We start from the raw sequence: 19,535 nt of genomic DNA, 5'->3' as shown, positions 1-19,535 counted from the left end.
GTGATGCCGGTGAATCCTCAAAGCCGATCATTTTAAAACTAAACGCAAAACAAGTGGGTGTCTAAATTTGGCCACAACAAAATTAGGGATGCTGACCCTTCACTTAGATAGCAATGACCCCCCCCCCCCAAACTAGCACCCCCTAACCACTCCCCTCTCCTCCTCACCCCCCCCCCCCCCCATCTCCTCCTCATAAATCTATTGGTTGTGGTCTCGGCTTCACTATTCAATGCTTTGCTGATCAGACTGCAGTTGTATTTGGGGGAAGTTAGCAGCTGGCGGCTCACGGCGAAAGGCTTTCCTCTCTCTCCGACGCTTGGACAGTGGAATTATGAGCAGAGCTGACCCAGCCTATATCACCCTGTCTTGAATCTGTTTCTGTTTCACACCGAGAGAAATTGAACCGACCATGGAGATTGGAGTCCGCATCCTCTTGGCTTTCCTCGTCCCCCAGGTAAGACAGGAGAGATGTGTGTGTGTGTGTGTGTGCGTGTGTGTGCGCGCGCCCGTGTGAGAAAGAGTGATGAATTTGGGGACAATTTCAGTGAGACGGAGAGCGATCCGACTCTTTTTGGGCTGTAGCTTGTGTTCGTGGCGCAAAGAGGTGGCTTGTCAAGTTTGTCCCGAGTCTGCACATAACACGTAGTCACCTGCGCTGACTGATCAGTCAGAGCAAGTTTATCCCCGTTTATTCTCTCTGTGCGCATGGCTGTCGTTTGTGGCACTGAGTTTGGGGCAGAGGGTGTCGTGGGTCTGGCAATCTGCAGTGGTCGCCCACTTTAGGAATGCCTTTCACATTTTGTCGAGGAGACAGACAGAGAGAGAGAGAGAGAGAGAGAGAAAGGGAGAGAAAACGGGATGGAGAAGAGGGGGATGAGAGAGAAGGAGAGCGCAGGGTGTATCTTATGTCTAAGTGCAAATCACGGCTCCGGCTCTTGTCTCCACTCGCATCTATATTCCGCTCAGCCACCAACTTGAGCGTTTCTTTGGGCTTGTGTGTGTGTGTTTGTGTGGGAAGCACACAGGCGGATGGAAGAGAGGATAGGAGGAGAAAGAGAGAGAGGCGGCAGGGGTGTCAGAGAGGCAGAAAGAAGCAGAGAACTAACTTGGCCGCTCTGCTGTGTTGTTCGTGGCGCCTCTCTGAGTACCTTGCCCAGTCTATATTGCTCTCTGTCGACGTGGATTCTCTTGGGATATTTAATAAAACCTTAATTCCCACTATCCCGCTTGATCTGACTTTAATAAGAGTGGGAGAGAGAGAGGGAACTCTGAACTGTTGTTTGTGCCAGTCAAGTCTTTATTTTGTGTTATTTCAATGAAGGGCTGCACCAAGGCTGCTGTTTTTGTGACAGCTCTGCACACTTTTGTCCACTTTCTGGCTCAGATAACCTCTCCCTGTTTGCCAGGACCATTCAGTACACCTAAAGTACCCTTGAGCAAAGATCAATCCAGCTGCCTTGGCCTCTGGCTTCCACATCCGGGTGAATAAAAAAACACACTCCGGGTGAATAAAAAAACACACTCCTGATATGAAGATCAGTACAAATTACCATTAAAGTCATCACTGTGCACTTACTCTAATGACAGGGGCAATTCCAGTGGCATGCTGCAAATGTTTAAACAGCAGCTAATTTTAAAATAACCTAGCTGAGACTATTTCTAAACACAGCAACAATGGGAGAGCCCCGAAGCGTGGCAGGCAAACAGCTCATTTGGGAAACTGTGTTGTTGTGCTGCGCCTCTCTCTTCTCTCATCCTCTCTCTTTCTCTTCCGGATGTACTGAGAGGCAGCAGACAGCACAGCTCATTTGGTGTTTCTTGTTTGACCTGTGTAGTGCATATTTTCTGCTCTGTATTATTCATTTTTAATTGGATAAGCCACTGGTTCATTTCCACGTTGTAGCTGATCTTGTGATCTTAGGCGATCCTGATTCAGGCTAATAGTGCCTACATAGAAATTATTTAACGCTCTGTTTTATTGATTATGACCTGAACCCCCCACCCACACATTTTTTGTGTAATCTGTATTTCCACACATGCACTGCTGTGGAAGTTCACTCAAACACACACACACGCACACACACACACACACACACTTACTCAAACAAAGTGCCGGCTCTCCAGCAGGTCAGATGTATGGTGCTGCCTGTCCTTTGGCCTGTTCTTCTGGCTGGCTGATTTACACGCTGACCCAGCACCATAGGGGAATCTCTATCCTCTGGCTGTCCCACAGGAAGCGGTAGCTATAAATATTATGAACACACTACAATTTTGTATGCAACATATGAACACACTTATTCCACCTGACTCATCAGCCACAAGAAAATTGGAAAACCGTCTTCTCCCCTCTTGAAATCACAGGAACACCCGATCTCTCCATATTTTAGGTCGGAATGAGGAGCTCTTATTTATAGATACTCCGGTAGGGAGCCAAGTCACAATAAGCTGCTGTACACACCTACATCCCCCCCCCCCCCACACACACACACACACACGCCCACATATAGGTACACACACACCAGTAGCAGCCCCCTCCTTGGCAATAAATCCCTGTTTTCCAAATTAAATGCTAAGCAGTCTCTCCGGGTGGAGCAATGATTCAGAATAAGCACAGCACAGCTGGGAGCTGCAGGTGCAAGGATTTTTATCCCCTTCTTTTTCTCTCCTTTTCCCATTCTGATTCCTCCTCCCTGTCTTCCCTCCTCATTGCCTTTCTAGCATATTTGTTTTGTTTCACACCCCCCCTCAGCTTTTGTTCTGATTCACGTCCTCCCACCCTTTGAAACTAGTCTTTTACCTTAATTAATGTGATTTACTTAGCTGTGATTTACTTAGCTTAATCCTCCATTTATTTCCTCAAAATGCTCACTTCACTCTCTCTCTCTCTCTCTCTCTCTCGCTGTCTCACCACTAGACGGCGGATGACAGTTTAAATTCTGGGCTGGCACCTGGGCGTGTCTGCAGGAAGATTTGCTGTCATAGACGTTTATGGGCGCAGTGACCAACGGACTGTTAAAGTTCCCGTTTAAGCCGCTACAGGCAGCAAGAGAGAGACAGACAGAGACAGGAGGGAGGTCATGGTCTCCAGGAAAAGTGTTTAAAGCGTGTCACCGAAGACAGAGTTGCCATGGTGTCCTGTTACTCATACAGGGGGCTGGCCTTCGTGTGGGCACATACACACACAAACACACACACAGCCTGACAGAGACACCCACTTTTATCCTTCTCTCTGACTCCCATTTTGTCTCACCGTCACTCAGTGCTAGAGGCCATTCTTTGATCCAGAATTATAAAAAAAAGAGAGGACACGGCCATTCCTGGTACATCAGCGCCACTTATTATTCAGGAGTGCAGCAACAAGTGTGAGACATATTCAATAGAGGTCCATGCTGTGTTTGGAGCCGTGCTTTTTCAATCTCATTTCTCATCTCATTTCCCCATTTCTAGGTTGAGCCATTTCTAATCATACATACCAATGGGTTTATTGTTCAGTCATATAAGGCTTCTGCAGCACCCTCTGCAGAGGATAATGAAGGAAGCTCAGTGTATATGTACCCCATGCCTTTTCCTGTGGTTTCCTCTTTATGAACCGTACAGATGGAGCCATGTCATGTCTATCGCTGGTTACAATCAATCATCCTTTCAAAGCAGACCCCCCCAGCTAACCTCTCCTTTCTCCCAAAAAGGTTTCTGTGTGTGAAGTGTCCTTTCAGACCTGCCACCCCTCTGTTACTGAGTGCTGTTTTGGTGGTGTAATTTTTATTTATTTATTTATTTTCTTACAATACAGTCTGGTTAAGGGGCGACAGCATGACAAGCTACAAAGGCTAATGATGACACTAATGACGAATGCCAGTCATTAAGGCTAAATAATTTCTTTCTTCTGTTCCCCTGTCTGTCTTCCTCACACTTTCCTGCTCTCTTCTCATTCTCCCCTCATCCCCTGTCACACTGCTGTCTGGAGGTTTTGCTCCCATAGTCGAGCTGCTGGAATAAAGGCTTAGAATTTAGAAAAATTGCAGAGAGGTTTGCTCTTTAACAGCCTACAGAGACGCACAAACACTAAGAATGAGAAAGAGCATGAAATGGCTCAAGTGAAAGCAGCCCAATACCAATCTAGACTTTGCTGTCTAAATGTACCCTGGTGTTACTGTGGTTCTAACAATTGGCTGGCAAATAGGCTTTCTAGTATGGGGCTTTGAGGTTTCAGTCTCCTTCACATTCTACTTATCTGTGCTGTTTCCTGTTTGGAAGCACACAGCCAACCACAGTGTGTGGTGCTACAGTGCTCTTTGGTGATGTTGTTTTTGCAGTCGGCTGTTATTGACAGAAAGCATCTTACTCTAAAAGCTTCCTATACATGAACACACACACACACACACACACACACACACACACACACACACACACACACACACACACACACACACACACACACACACAGTGAACACAGAGGGACACACACAAACTGTACATATGCACACCATTATGTCATTAATGTCATTCAATGGGCGAGTCCAAAATACAGAGGCTTTATTTTATTTATCAGTGTGTTCCCCTGTGACTGTGGTTGAGCAGCACTGTGCTGTAATGGGCTGTAAGGTCAAACGCTATCTTAACTCCACTGTGGGAGGGTGTGACCTTTGAGGGGAAACACAGTCCTCTTCAATCTTCTTTCCCTTGACGCCACCGCACTCTCCTGAGGAAGGGAGAGGATGATGTTGAAGCAAGGGAGGATGAGGGACAGAGATAGTGAGGGTAACAATTAAAGTAAATATTTACCACCTTACCACTCCATTAGAATCTGTCTGCATTTGATATAAGTGGCCTAATTATGCAAACCGCCAATGGACATGGCGTGGTGGACGCATGAAATGTATCAAGTGGGGAAAAAAAAGACGAGACAACCCTGCATCCTAGGAGAGAGGATTAATGGCTTATTTGTGAGTACTGATGAGTTTTAGTGGGTAGAGAAAACAGAGAAGAAACATACACACACACACACAAACAAAAGGTCTCAGTAACCATGTGTGAAGGACACAGAGCAGTACAATGTGATTCTGTCCCTTCAGTTGATCACGCTTTCATCTCAGTTTGTTCTCCCCTTGTCAATTTTGTGGTCAGACAAGCAGATGAACAAGCACACAGATAAAACGGGTGACAGACAGACAAAGAGCCACACAGATACCCAGGTAGAGATAGTTAGCTGAAAGGAAAGCGTCTGTGAACCCCCCCCCCCAACTCCTCTAAGAAAGCAATCCCCTGACAACCACATACAAAATCAAATCAAAAGTGTGTGTGTGTAGTTCGCTTTCTCCGTCTCCCTGCCCGTGATTCCTCCTCCTCCGCCATGCGCTCTGACAAACACTCTCTGTAACACATTACAGATATTTGTGAGCTATTCACCCACTCTGTTTGTCTGTCTCCGTGCCACACTCACAGACATCCAGATACGTCCTCCCTTCTCCTACCGCCCCCCACCCCCCCCACCACACACACACACACACACACACACACACACACACACACACAGACACACCAACTCGAGCCTATGTTTGGCAGGAGGCACAAGTTTCTTTTTTCAGCATGATTGCGATGACTCCTCTCTATTGCCACAGAGTGTGTGAAGCCGCCAGCAGCACAGTGGGAGTATTCATGTAAAAGGGCTGGTACTGCGAGTCCCATTTCTTCCACAAGAGTAGTTTTGCCAATGATAGGAGCGGGCGATGATATTGTGAGTTGCATTAGCCTTTCAGCAAGTAGTGCTCCATTGTTGCCGTGACGCGCTTTCATTTAGTTAAGGTAATATATGTGTTGCAAACCATTCTGGAGTCACAAATAAGAGCCAGTTAGGATAGGTCACTGAATAGCAAGCTTTTTCATCACTGACTGCATTGTTAATTGTAGCCACAGGGTCAAAATAGGGTGATGGAGATTTCTGCCAGCTGCACTTGATCTATTTTTCATGAGTGTATTGGTAGGCGAGTTGCTCCCTAGCTGTGTTTCTGCAGATAAATGGGCCCCGCTAGAGCAAGTGCGTCCCTGTCCACAAGGTAGCCAAAGTGCGAGGTGACAAGTACAGTGAAATAGATATAAATCAAAGAATTGGTGTTCTTGTCTGCATAATTTTATTCAGGGGGGATGAAGCAAAGGAAACTGGCCCCTCTTTCTCCTGCCTTCATATTTACTTGCACTTATCAAAGTAAATAGAGCACTGGGGAGGAAAATTCAAAATGCTAACAGTTATCCACTATGCTGTAATAAGTACCTCGGTGTGGAAACACACCATAGGTTTTAACCTGACCTAGCCCCATTTAGGCTTTAAACACAAATTTAAAGGTGGTAACTTTAGAGTTTAATGATGGCTAGACATTAGTATATCTGAACACTCAACCAACATTATGTGATGCATGGCCATGGCCATTATACCCTGTGTGTAAAAGAATAGAACAGTTGGTGGCATAGACTTGCATCATGCTGATTAATCATGAATGCTGTTTGGGCTGCATTCTTTATGCACACTCACAGACACAGACACAGACTTATTTCTGCTGACCAGTGCACTTTAAAAAGCTTCTAATTTCTCACTTCCTAATCCGCTGTGGTTGTTAATTTCTTCCCCATAACAATTCTGTGTTGACACTTGAATTGAATGTGTTAATTTGGATCTGATCTCATGGTCCGTTTTAGAAAAACCCAGCAAATACTGTGTTATTGTAGATAAGATAAACAGGTCCGCACCTTTGCTGCAAATATCAAGGTGGCTAAGAATGCTGCATATGGTCTTGCATAACCTGCATAATCATACAAGATGTATCATCACCTTGACTTTAACATTGTTTTTAAAGCTCCAGTGGAAACAGATTCTCTGATGTGCCACTTTACTCTCGAAGCATGTCATGTGATTGTTTGAAGGCATCGCCCTACTTTTTCATTCCCTCGCAACATGACTCTGGGGTTTTTCACTTCACTCCGTGTTCAGAAAGTGTCTTTGAAGTAATCAAATCCCTCTCTGCAGTTGAACGGAATGAATAGCTGAGAAGGACTTCTTGACTTTTACAAGAAATCACTCCAGCTTACTCACTTCATCCTTTTTTTTCTTTGTGGCTCCACTGTATTTCTTTTACAGATTCCTTTCCTCAGTTCTCCTGTCCCTCTCCTGAATGTGTCTGTAGTCTTTTCTTCCTCTTTTCAGTTGGTAGGTAATTCAGAGCGTCTCAAATGCGTAACAAGTTTTAAGTCAAATCTTCCGCTTTCTCTCCCTGTCGGTTAGCTCCCATCCTACATTATTCCAGCTCCCTGAGACATACTTGACCCCTGAAAAGAAATGAATGCCTTTGGCTGCACTGATGCATGCAATGCTGCTCCTGCTGCCTAGATGGCGACAAAATGCCAGATATTTTTGGAAGGGTTGTCATGGATAATTGCCACTCAGATCCACTTAGTGTTTAAACAGTGTGTGCGTGCATGTGTAAGTGTGCATGCGTGTTTGTGTGAGTGTGTTTGCGTGTGCATTTATGCCAGCATGGTCCGTGGTAAGAGTGTTTTTGCGAAGGTGCTTTGTAGAGGTAGAGTGGCCATTTAAACTCCTGAACTTGAATGTCAAGAAACAGACAGGAATTGGAGGACTCATTTGAAGCGAGCACACAAAGCACTATATTGGTGCCTACGCAGGCAGGTCGCTTCAAGGCAATTAGAATAGCTCTTCCCACTTATTGCTTTTGATGTCAGTGTGTGGGGGAATGAGAGAGCCAACTTTTGCCTGCCACTGACAGAGAGGGCTGCCACTTCAGTTGAATTCCTTTAGACACAATTAATGTCGTCTTCCATTCAGAGGTTTATCTTATATTAATACAGGCAGGTCCAAGGCTTTGGGCTTACAAATGAATTAAATGATGGAGCAAAGAGAATTAAGTGGGGGGCGGGGGGGAAAGTCAAGGAGGATGCCATTGGATTGGTAAAGATGTCGTCCATGACAGTTTCATGTATTGGTTTTACTATATCTTGAAGCTGCTTTAACTCTGTTTGAGTGGTTTCCTGATGATCCTCACTTTGATGTTACTTTTATGCAATATTTAGGCCAGGGAACCTTGTAGAGCTGCTATATTCGTCGCTTTCAATGCATTCCAGTTTCATATGTACACACTGTGAAGAGCTGTCTTCATTCGAAATTAAAGGGATTCTCACTTACAAAGCTACTTCTTTGAGTTGCTCTGATGCCATTGACAAAAGGTCTGCTTGAGTAGAGTGTGTGTCATTAAGAGGCCATGGGATAATTTCTGAGGGAAATTAAACATTATTGGGTCTTGAAAGACAAATGTGACAGGTTTACAGAGTTGGCCTCCGACCCTCTCATTCTCAGAACTTCACCTCTCTTATCAGCTATAGGGGAGTTGCAGCTGCACTATAGGCTCACTGCTACAGAGATTTTCTGAGGACGGAGCTGACTGGATTTGATTTTCATTAGGATTGCATGTCTTCGCTGTCACATCCTCTCCCCACCTTGCACGCTTTACTGGACACAATTTTACGCTGTGGTGGCCCCCATACTGACGGCTTGGTTTTTCACGCCGCAGTAGAGTCACACCGGGTGGCCAGTTATCAGTGCATTCACCATAGCAGGGCCCTGTGTGGTTGACCTGCTCAAAGAGAGCTTTTCTGCTTTTCCTAGAGTCCAACTAGGAGACATGCTCTGCTGCTGTGCTGGGACAAGCCACCTACAGAATTACAGGAACTCTAGCAGGCTGTCACAAGTCAAACACTGTACTGCACAGACCTGGGATGTGCAGGTTGTAGACACACACACACACACACACACACACACACACACACACACACACACACACACACACACACACACTGTTGACAGACAGTTGAAGGCTGAGACAGTAAAAGCTGATGTTACTGCTCCACAGAGGGTTTGTAAGATCGATGGGAGATAATTATTTATAATGGAGCCAAAGGAGAAAGGAGAGTGTCCTTTTCAGCTATAGCTGAAGTGTGTGCACTCATGGCAGCTGGAGTATTTGACTAAGATTTCTTCCTTTGGGATATAACTAACCACAAATGAGTGGACTGACCACAGCTGTTATTAAATGTTCGCTAGTTTAACTGTCAACAAGAGGTTTAAAAATCATAACCCTGAAAACATTTACGCAGTGTGTCAATGTATTGTGAAACCCAGATTTTCTCTTAGTCTGGGTTTCTCCGTAGACATAGTTTTCATTTGAGGCTGTTTGTGCCTGTAAATTGTGTTTATTTATAATCAGATTCCCCACCCCCAAATTTTTCATCACTGATGAGATTATCCATCCAATTTACCTGTTTTGTAAGAGAAGACAGATTAGATTTTTTAAATAAAAAATAATCAGCGTGAGTTATTTAACATTTTAATAGCTGCTAATACTTCGGATTCCCGAGTTAAAGCTGTGCCTTGCCTTCTGTGCGAGTGTCTTTATCTCCAGAGCTTCACAGCATCTTATGTTTAGGTATTCAGGACAAGAAAGCATGCACATTCATTACAGCTGCGGTGTGTTCCTACCAACAGAGGACATGGGCTTAAATTAACATGGCTCTATCCTATGATTTATGATATTCTGCCTCGGCCTAGTCTGACTCACTTACAGTGCAGTCTGATGCAGACTCAGACACCCACACTATGCTACCATGTGCAGAAGAGTCCCATTTTGTAACACAAAGATAAAAAGTTAGAAAGATTCTCATGATGATGTACTAATTATTGTGTACATTTCTGCTGAATTTGATTTCATGGCTCCAATTTAGAGCAACTGGACAACTAGACTTAAACAAAAGTCATCACATAATGGGAGTAGGGTGAAACAAACATTCCAGTGGGGAAAGAGTGAATGGAGCCTGTTGCACAAAATTATGTTGAACAACATTTTGTGAAATACTCTTACTAACTTTCTTGCCGAGAGTTAGATGAGAAGATACCACACTCATGTCTGTACATTGAAAATGAAGCTCAATGATGAGCATCAATTAGCAGCAGCAACACAAGTGTTGAGCAGTGTACAGTAGCTAAATTGAAATAACATGTTATGTTTTTAGGTTGTAATTCAGCTACAGTGACCAGCCAGTGGTTAGCAGTTAGAAATAGAATTTACCAGCGGCAGGATCACAATGTAATTTGAGAGAAATGTGACGTGAGAATATTAATAGCAATTAATAACATATTACAGCTTAAAGGTATCTCCTCAGGGTCTGCTAGCTGTTCTATGTGTGCGCTGAAAAGAAATCCAGTGTTTGTACATAGTCCTCGCTCTGTAAATGGGAAACAATCAAAGTGGCCCAGACTGAGTCACACAACACTACTCCAGCCGATTGACCGTTAAAAAGCGATGGCAAGCGGTCTTGCCCAAGCATCCATATGTGATGAGTTGGGAGAGAAAATGTGTTGAAAGAGATCGTAAATCTGGCACATGCTGAGGGAAATGGAGAGATTTCGAAGAAACACTAAAAGAGGAGAAGGTCAGAAGAGCAGAGAATTTCTAAACAGAATTTCTATGACCAGGCAAGGGTAAATAGCCACATTAATATTGGTGAGGCTTTCCAACGGTGGGGAGACTTTTATTGAAAGGCATGAAGACGGATTTGGAGAGAGTTCTGTTACTTCTTGACAGGAAGCTAACTTGTTGCTATGTTTCACAGGACCAGTCAGCTAGTATTGTTTTGTCTGTTGTTGTGATGTTAGCTATAGCAGGTGGGTTGTAAATAGGCCTATTGCTCTCCGGAGCTGTTATGGCTCTGGGAAACTGTTTCGACCTCTTTACATCTTAGCTTCGTAGGAGCAACTCTAGCGACAGTTTGCTAACCCACAACCTAGCTAACCTTAGTTACATCACTTGCTGTATTGTTGTTTTCTCTATATCATGGTATTTGGCCATACAATGTTTGCACAGTGTTTTGTCGCCAGAAAGACCTAAAAACAAAAGTTTGCTAGCAAAGCGTGATTATTTGGATTGATGCATAATTCAAAATTGTATGCTAGGTAATCTTCCGTACAGCCCTGTCTTTGGTCACTGTAGTTTTGTAAAAACAATCGAATCAACTAACTAGTTTTTATTCCATTGCGTTTTGAATGCTGTGTTTGTGTGCTTGGCTGCCATTCGTTTGATGATTTGTTTTGCTTCAGTTAGCATTAGCGTCTCCAGAATCATATACCCCACTTTTAAAATATAGGGTATTTATGTATGTGTGTGATATTTCTCACAAGAATATTTTGCTTACCAGAAACTACGACACATTACAGACGAAACACTGCTCTTGAGCTTTAAAAGTGTTGCTCTTTGAGACCGAGGAGTCAGGCATGGGGATTTTCAAATGATTTCAACATTAATATTAGTACTATAACATTCACCACTAATACAGACTTTTATAATAAACATTCACAAACACAGCACATGTCAAGTATTTGACTCCACCACAGGTGCTTCTTGACTCTCAATATCAAAAGCACAGACAGTTAATTCTCTCTCCTTGTCTGAATGTGAAGAGGCTCTGGCACTTAACTTTTTTTTTTTGGAGTGGGTGGGTGGAAGCTTCTTCTGCTGTTATATGTTCAAGTTGGAAAGTAACTTAGCCAAGAAGTGATAATGACTGTGTGGGAGAGGATACATTAAAATGATGTTGCCAAGATGAGAAAGTATACAATGTAGGTTATGAAGGTATTTTCCCCAGTTTTCCAGTGAATTTATAACATCACCCAAATATTATTGTTAGTAATTTTGTTAGTATCTAGTTTTTTTCATTTTGTGTTTTTTTATTTAGATTTGTGTTCAACAAAACATTGAGAGTACCTGTACCAATTTGAATTCAATACTTCAGGTTCCTCTTTTTTTAACTCAGAGCTGGACACTTGAGTTTTTGAGTTGAGACACACTAGCTTTTATATTAACTTTAGATGTAGATTGCAGCTCTTAAGAGTTCACTGATTTAGCATTGGCACAATCGATGCAGCAGAACTAGATAAATGGTCTATTTTTTAATTTGTAGTAGTAAGCCACGACTGATGCTCAATTGATGTCACTCAATTAGTAGTAGTAGTTCTCCCCAAGACCTGTTTTTTGATGTGTAAAATCAATGGAGTTCCCTTAAGGTTTTTAGGAAACACTAACTATGATCTTACTGTAATGCCAGAAATGTTAACTCCTAATACTGCTCTTGCATTTAAATGGTACCAATGTTATTTTTCTGTTCAACAAAAATGAACATAGACATATAGATAACAAAAAGCACAATTTGTATGTAAAATTATTTTCTATTAGCTACACAATCCCTTTTCACACATTTCCTTTTTAGTTTTTTGTTGGCTGGCAAACAAAGGCTATGTGTCAGGTTGGTCTTGTGTGAACAGGCTGAGGACCCAAATGCAGGACACAAGAACAGACAGGTTCAGTTCTTGATATTAATTAACAAAAGGCAAGCACACTTACAAGTGAGTGGTGAGGTCAAATAGAATCCAGAAAAGGCAAAGGGCAACGTAGATCTAAAAACAGGCTACAATGATCCAGCACTGACTGAACAGAACACATCAAGGTAAAAAACAGAACAGGAAGCAAAACTAGACACAGACAGCAAACGCAGACAACTTAACTTTAAAACAGGAACAAGGCAACACCCCGAGACATGGAGTGAACAAACAGGGCACTCATAGACAAATTGTAACTTGACGAGAGACAGACACATGAACATCCAAAGACCAAAATGCAGAAACAGATCAGGACAGTGAAAACAGAACTAGACCAAACATAAAATCATCATGAGAATAAACAAGGCAGAGCCCAAAATAAAACCTGAAATGCCAAAACCATGACACAACAGGCCACAGGCAACAGAATTAACACTCATATAATAAAAAATAAAGAATAAAGAAACCGACAACTACAACAAAGCTGAACAGGTTTTGAGGACAAGACTGGGGATAAAACAGTGAAGCAGCTGGAATAAATTACAAAACAACTGCAATTCACGGGCTGAAATTGATGCCACATTATGGCTAGCTGACCTAAACATGCAAGTGGAAACAGCACGTATTAAGAAGAAATCAAGTTACATAGTGCCTGCTTGTGAGGGCTTGTGTTTCAAATGGGAATGTGTGGTCTATAGAAATAACACCAAGTTGAGCCATGAGGAAACATTTTAGCTTTAGGCACATCATTAAGTGTTAAATTTTTTGAATTACAAATGCATATATATACTTCCCCCACTTCTTCAGATAACTAAGCCACTGCAGTGAAAAAACCCTGGAGCTGCCGCTGTTTCGGACAGATAGTACATCCTAGCATTGTCAAAAATATGATTCTGTGAGCTTATTAAGTAGTCATGGCTGATGACACTGGCAACTAGTGTATGTGTTGCTATGTTGTTTTCCATAATGGACATTTACGGAAGAACATAAACCAAAAATAAGAACATATTGTTCAGTTCTTCAGCTTCTGCCAATGATTATCATACACACAAGGTCTGATATTTTATACCTTCCATGCCCTGTACATGTTCCATATTCTTTAAACTCTAAGTGGTGTATATACCACCCATAATTTCTAAATAGGATATACAGTATTTTATCTGCAGTGAATTTCAGACTTGACTTGCATTTTGTAACTCGTGACTGATCTCTCGCTGAACACATCGGAATACCACATCTGAGCCATTGTGTGTGTTTGCCTGAGTGCATTCATCTAGATCCACCACCATTTTAATTGCCCCCACTGAGCCCTAATAGGATCCACGGGATTATGTATCACATACATTTGGCTTATACATGATGTCATTTTTTATGAGGTGCCCATCATAAGACACTATAAGACACTCAGACATATACCTCATTTGTTCTCATACTCACTCTAAGACACTTGCATACACACATCCAGGCTTTCTTAAATGTATTCACACACTTTAATCTGTAGGAAGTGCTAATGAGTGTCTTTGGTCGAGAGCTGGACTTCTCTGCTGCTCTCAAGCTCAATGCAAGCTTCACTCAAGCTTCACTCAAGGAGCTGAGCACTGGAGCGAACCCTGTTTCAGACGCACATTTTCAGGACACACGTTTTTACACACTCGACAACCAATGCTCCTGGTCTGTTCACTTGATCTAGGGTATTATTTTCTGTATTCATCACATTTTAAATCCTTTACATTGTCATCAAGGTATGGTGGATCCCAGGAGCCGATGCTGCAACGCCCACAAGGTAGAATAATAGTAACTTACTTTGAAGACTTTTGTTTCAAAGACATAAAGGAATGCAAACAACTTATTAAAAATATTCAGTTATTAGCATTATGTACCAACCAAACAATGACTAGAGATTCCATTTTATGAAGAATAGCATGTTGAGCTCTTTGTTTTCATTTAATTTGACTGGTTTGTCCATTTGTGCTGGAGTTATACTGCAAAGTCAAAAGTGGTTCTAGATCCCTTATTTAACAGCACAAACAGGTTTTTCATCCTGGGGGGATGAAAGATACTCCTTCAACTCAGCTCAGTTTACCTCAGCTTTGCTTTCAGTTGTCAGATTGAACTTCCCTGATAACCCAACTCTTCATTGGAAAGGTCAGAAGTCCTCCAGGCATCTCATTCTTTCTGTTTCATTCAGCTGTTCATTTCCCTCTCAATGCAAAAAAACTTGAAACATCTTACTCTTTCTGTCCTGTGCAAGAGATCAAGAACCTTTTAAGAAGTTATTTTATATTATATACCATGGAGCTGCTCTGCATTTGCCACACTAAATTACATGTCTGTCAGGCACCTGTCCTGCTTCAGCCTCAATGTGGTTAAAGATGCAGAGTGGAAGAGACAGATGAAGGGTGAAGAAAAGAGAAGGCGACTAAGAGACTGCAGAGTGGAGGTAATGATGGTAGAATGTTCGAAAAGGCGAGGCAGGTGGAGAGTGGAGAGAAAGTGATCCGGTCGGGAGAAAGGAAAGAGATAGAGGAACTACGAAGATGGAGCCTATTGTGGCAGCGCTGATGTGTGGACGGTGGGTGGACAGGGTTGCTGAGTTGTGGCTCTCAAATGGGTCCTGACAGAGTCATTTCTCACGTGGAGATTTACCCAGGCTCTTTCCAATGGTGGCAGGATGAGAGTGAATGACCCTTTCCACATGTCATGAATATTTATTTGGTGAGAGTGTTCACAGGCTACTGCGTAGAATGACAAATTGTGGTCTCTAAAGCAACTACCTATATTCTATTCCCATCTATTTCTTCGCCCTGTTCCACCTGCAACTGTCTCTCATGTAATCTGTGGCCTGTTGTTACCTGGTGGTTCAGATAGGGATTACATTTACACGTCAGGGTTAAATGCATATGAGAACCACAACTCCACTGAGGAGCCAGAGTCAACCCCAAACCGGACACCACTTCACACAAAAATGTGCATACATTGTTGGACTGTAGTAGCGTTTCTATAAATAGTTGCTTCTGTATGAACCACTGTCAGTTGTCTTTTGCTGTCCGTTAATTGTCACACATGGCAACTTCAAATTTGAAAGTTACCCTCATTTATGAGGACTAAAAACACAAGATGTTGGCAGGTGATGGATTTGCTTTTTGCGTGAGTGAAATAGCCATGAAAGTGTAAATGCAATGTGTTTTAAGCTGGACATTAAAGAGTAACTTAGCGCCAGGCTGAAAAGCAGTGTTCTTGCTGGCCAGCAGTGGGTGTGATCAAAAGTCTGCTTTGTTGCACCTTTAACCACATCCAACAGAGATGTTACAGGGTCTTGGAGTACACCTGTACATCACTTCAGCAAGGTGAGACGTTAAACCTTCAGGTCATCTTGCCATTATTCAGTTTGGACAATGAAGACCCGCTAGTGAAAAAACTACGAAACGACATCTACACGTCTTTCTCCAACAATTTCTATGATTTTGTGCCAAGCACCAATTTGTTTTTGTTTCAATCAGTGAACTTTAAGGCAGAGGACATACAAAACAGGGATCTTAGAAACTACAATGATAATATTCTACTTGACAGATATTTATCTGCTGCCTACCAAGGAATAAACTTCCTTGCTCAGCACTGCATCACTTTTGTCTGTCTACTGTTTGGTGCTTGGCAGGTTGCATATAGGGTTTATGAGAGCTTTTTGCTGAAATCAGCTTGCAGTTGTGGTGTTAAACTGAATCAAAACAGTCACAGGCAGTAAAACCAAACGCTGAACACTCAGTAGACCTGAGGGGAAATTCAGAGTTAGGTAATAATTCTCTACGGGTTTGTTAATATGAGCGACACCTCACATATTACACATACTCATTTGCCACACTGTTGGCCAAAATATGAGTACAGCTTTAAACCATATTAGAATACAGTTTATGTACAGGTCACATGTAATGTAAGGTAGTCTGTGCGCTTTTAACTGGTCCCAGTCTGTACTGGAAGATTTTTGAGTTCTCATCATATCTACCCACAGTGACAACCAGCTGTGTGATACCCTGCATTTCCCAGCATTGCAGCCCTCCATTACCCAGTATGGAAGGAATGCCATATCCAAAAATGAAATGGCCTTGTTTACCAAATCTGACTTATCCTCCGTGTCCCTATATGGCCAAACAGAAACCTCTAAATGCTGGAGTCAAAATATCTTGTACATTAGTTTGGTGTGTTCCTGAAGCCCAAACATTTTCCTCCATCATTATCCCAGTCTCAGTTGCACTCTAGTAGCAGCCACTGTGTTCTCTAAACACCCCTTTTATTATCATATTACGAGCCATGGCTGCAGAGATTTGGAGAGAGATTTGGATTCAGGTTGGATCATCTGTCTGTATACAGGCATTAGCCATGGCGCTGCGGGCTGGCTGAACACAGCGCTGGAGCAAGTGTTGAAGGCAGAGCTTCCAGCAAGGAATTGAGAAAAAAATCCATCCAGCTCATTATTTTGACGCTTTCTCTGGCTTGGCTTTTTATAGATCCATTTCTTGACATTCATCTGTGGCACCCATGTCTTCATTTGTCTTTTTTAAGCCAAGGAAGCACTTGAAGGATAATATGTCTGTCAAATCTAAAAGCAGCAGCCCTTCACTCATTAAGTAAGACATCTGAAGGGTTGTTATCAAAAGGTTGTCACCACTACATTTAAAGAAGAGGTACTGCATATTGTTTATGCAGCTTTCCGGCTTCTGTTGCATTCTCTGTCACAGGATCCACCAGACTCCTTGCTCTTACAACTCCCAGAGAAAAAAGAAATGGAAAATGGATTTGGAAGAGATAAGCTTGGATGCAATTTTCCCTTAAGCCGAGTGGCAACAATTGTGACAAGAACAAGTTTTCAATAACTTTAAAGCAGAAGGGAGAGAAATAACAAATAAAGCATTCCATTCCATTATTTAATTTTCACTCTGTTGTATTACAAGGAAATAAACAAGGAAGGATATGAAAACTGACAAACAATAAACTGGTGTGTGAATGTGTTTGCAAGTGTGGGTGGGTTCCTGTTTCTCTCTCTTTTTTTTGTTCGGCTGGTAAGCAGAGGCTTTACACTTGGCCGTGTGTGTGCTATTATGGTGAGTGTGGAAAGAGAATGGTTTGAGGCAATCTTTTTTATCCTTCTGGATCTCTCTCTGGGTGGAAAGATTGGGCTTTGTAGTTGTGATTGGAGGGAATTAAGGCCTGCCTTTGGTAGCTCACAATAGCAGACAACTGGGAAACAGGTTGAGCCTGTGACTGGTGTGTATGTGTGCACATATGTGTATGTGTGTGTGTGCAGTAAGAGAAAGAAAGGGAGTGATTAATCCAGACCATCGCACATCATTCAGTAGCTCCTCCAGGCTGCCCTTTTCCCCTCACCTTGGCTCTATCTACACACTGATAACTAACTGCACTGAAAGAACTCCTGCAGTTTACTTACCTGGTTCAATGACATTAGGTATATTTTATATCATATTAAACTGTATGTGTTATATCGTTAATTTGTAACCTTCTTTGTTGCAATTGTGTTCATATTGCATGGGCCAGCACAGAGATCTTGACACCACTGAAATGAATGAATAGTGCTGATTGTAACAAGGTGTGTATGAAGTCATTGTGTTTATATTTGACTGATTTATGACTCTTGAGAAGACACAATGTGATGGTTGGAAGTGGTGAATATTACTGCAAAGTGTTGAAGACCCCTAGTATTTGGTGAACTCTGTACAGCCTCTTGCCCCATTAAAGCGACATTATGTAATACATTTATCTTAAAATAACAGCTTCAAAATTAATTTGATGGTGCACTGACTTGTAATAAGGAGAATGGCATCTCCGGGCCTGGAGCACTGGGTATTGCACTATGTAACATTGGTATCCTGGACAGGAAACCTAGCGAAAGAACGGCGTAATGCTTTATAGCACTATGTCACAGACATGGATATCATGGCAGAGGCTGGGTAGAGACTGAAGAAGACATTTTCTGAGGAAGCAAAGGAAGAGAATAAAGAGAGAGTGACGAGCAAGAGACTGGACAAGAGTAAATATTAGAGTCTTTCTAGTCTTTTTGCTTGTTGGCGAGAGCTTTGTGGAAGCAAAACGTTAAGCGTGGTTCATGTTAAGGCTTCACTTAAATAGTGAATGCAACTTTTTTCTGTTTTTATGAAGTTATTGTAAATCGATCTGTGTTTTGGACTGTTGGTCAGGCAAAACAATCCATTAGAAGACACTGCTGTGGGAAATTGTGGTCGGCATTTTCTTACAATTTCTAGACTAAATGACTAATGAGTTGGAAAATCAGAATCAGAAATCAATTTAGAGATTAATTACAAAAAAATTGTTTGGTACAGTCCCAGTTCCTTGTTACAGTTGTGCCATAAGTTTGCATACTCTGGCAGAAATTTTGAAATTCTGGCATTGATTTTGATTTTGAAAAAGTGACTCATCATGCTAAATAACTGTCTTTGATTTAAGGATAGTGATCATATGTAAACATTTCTTTTAACATAATGTAGTTGTTGGCTAATGATAACAGAAATCACCCAAATGGCCCTGATCAAAAGTTTACATACCCTTGAATGTTTGGCCTTGTTACAGACACACAAAGTGACACATATATAAATAGTCAATGAGTTTGTTAGCTCTCACGTGGATGCATTGAGCAAACTAGATACTGAGCCATGAGGAGCAAGAAAAAACTGTCAAAAGACCTGTATAACAAGGTATTTGAACTTTACAAAGATGGAAAAGAGTATAAAAAGATATCCAAAGCCTTGCAAATGCCAGTCAGTACTGTTCAATCACTTATTAAGAAGTGGAAAATTCAGGAATTTCTCGATACCAGGGGGAGGAGAGAGCTCTAAAGGCACGGGGAATCTTGTGAAAATTGATGGCAAGATAAATTCAGCATGTTATCACAAAATACTGGCAGACAATTTGCATTGTTCTGCACAGAAGCTGCGTATGGGGCGCTCTTGGACTTTCCAGCATGATAATGACTCAAAGCACAAGGCCACGTTGACCCTCCAGTGGTTACAGAAGAAAAAAGTGAAGGTTCTGGACTGGCCATCACAGTCTCCCGACCTTAATATCATCGAGCCACTCT

The 19,535-nt window shown here is 42.2% G+C and overlaps 1 protein-coding gene across 2 annotated transcripts in view; it reads left to right on the top strand.

Moving 5' to 3' along the window:
• Window positions 1–223: 223 nt before the first annotated feature.
• Window positions 224–19,535, top strand: part of cdh13 (cadherin 13, H-cadherin (heart)) — a 338,083-nt gene continuing 318,771 nt past the window's right edge. For both annotated transcript variants that reach the window (XM_038706579.1, XM_038706577.1), the window contains exon 1: window positions 224–454. In XM_038706579.1, coding sequence (XP_038562507.1) covers window positions 410–454 — 45 coding nt within the window. In that variant the 5' untranslated portion in view covers window positions 224–409. The remainder of the gene's footprint in view (window positions 455–19,535) is intronic.

The sequence above is a fragment of the Micropterus salmoides genome, unplaced genomic scaffold (assembly GCF_014851395.1).
Source record: "Micropterus salmoides isolate LMB-PRFRI ecotype aquatic unplaced genomic scaffold, ASM1485139v1 Ms_hic_scaffold_8, whole genome shotgun sequence".
Lineage (NCBI taxonomy): Eukaryota > Metazoa > Chordata > Actinopteri > Centrarchiformes > Centrarchidae > Micropterus > Micropterus salmoides.
Note: the sequence above shows the minus strand (reverse complement) of the source record. Positions and strands in the feature narration are given on the sequence as shown.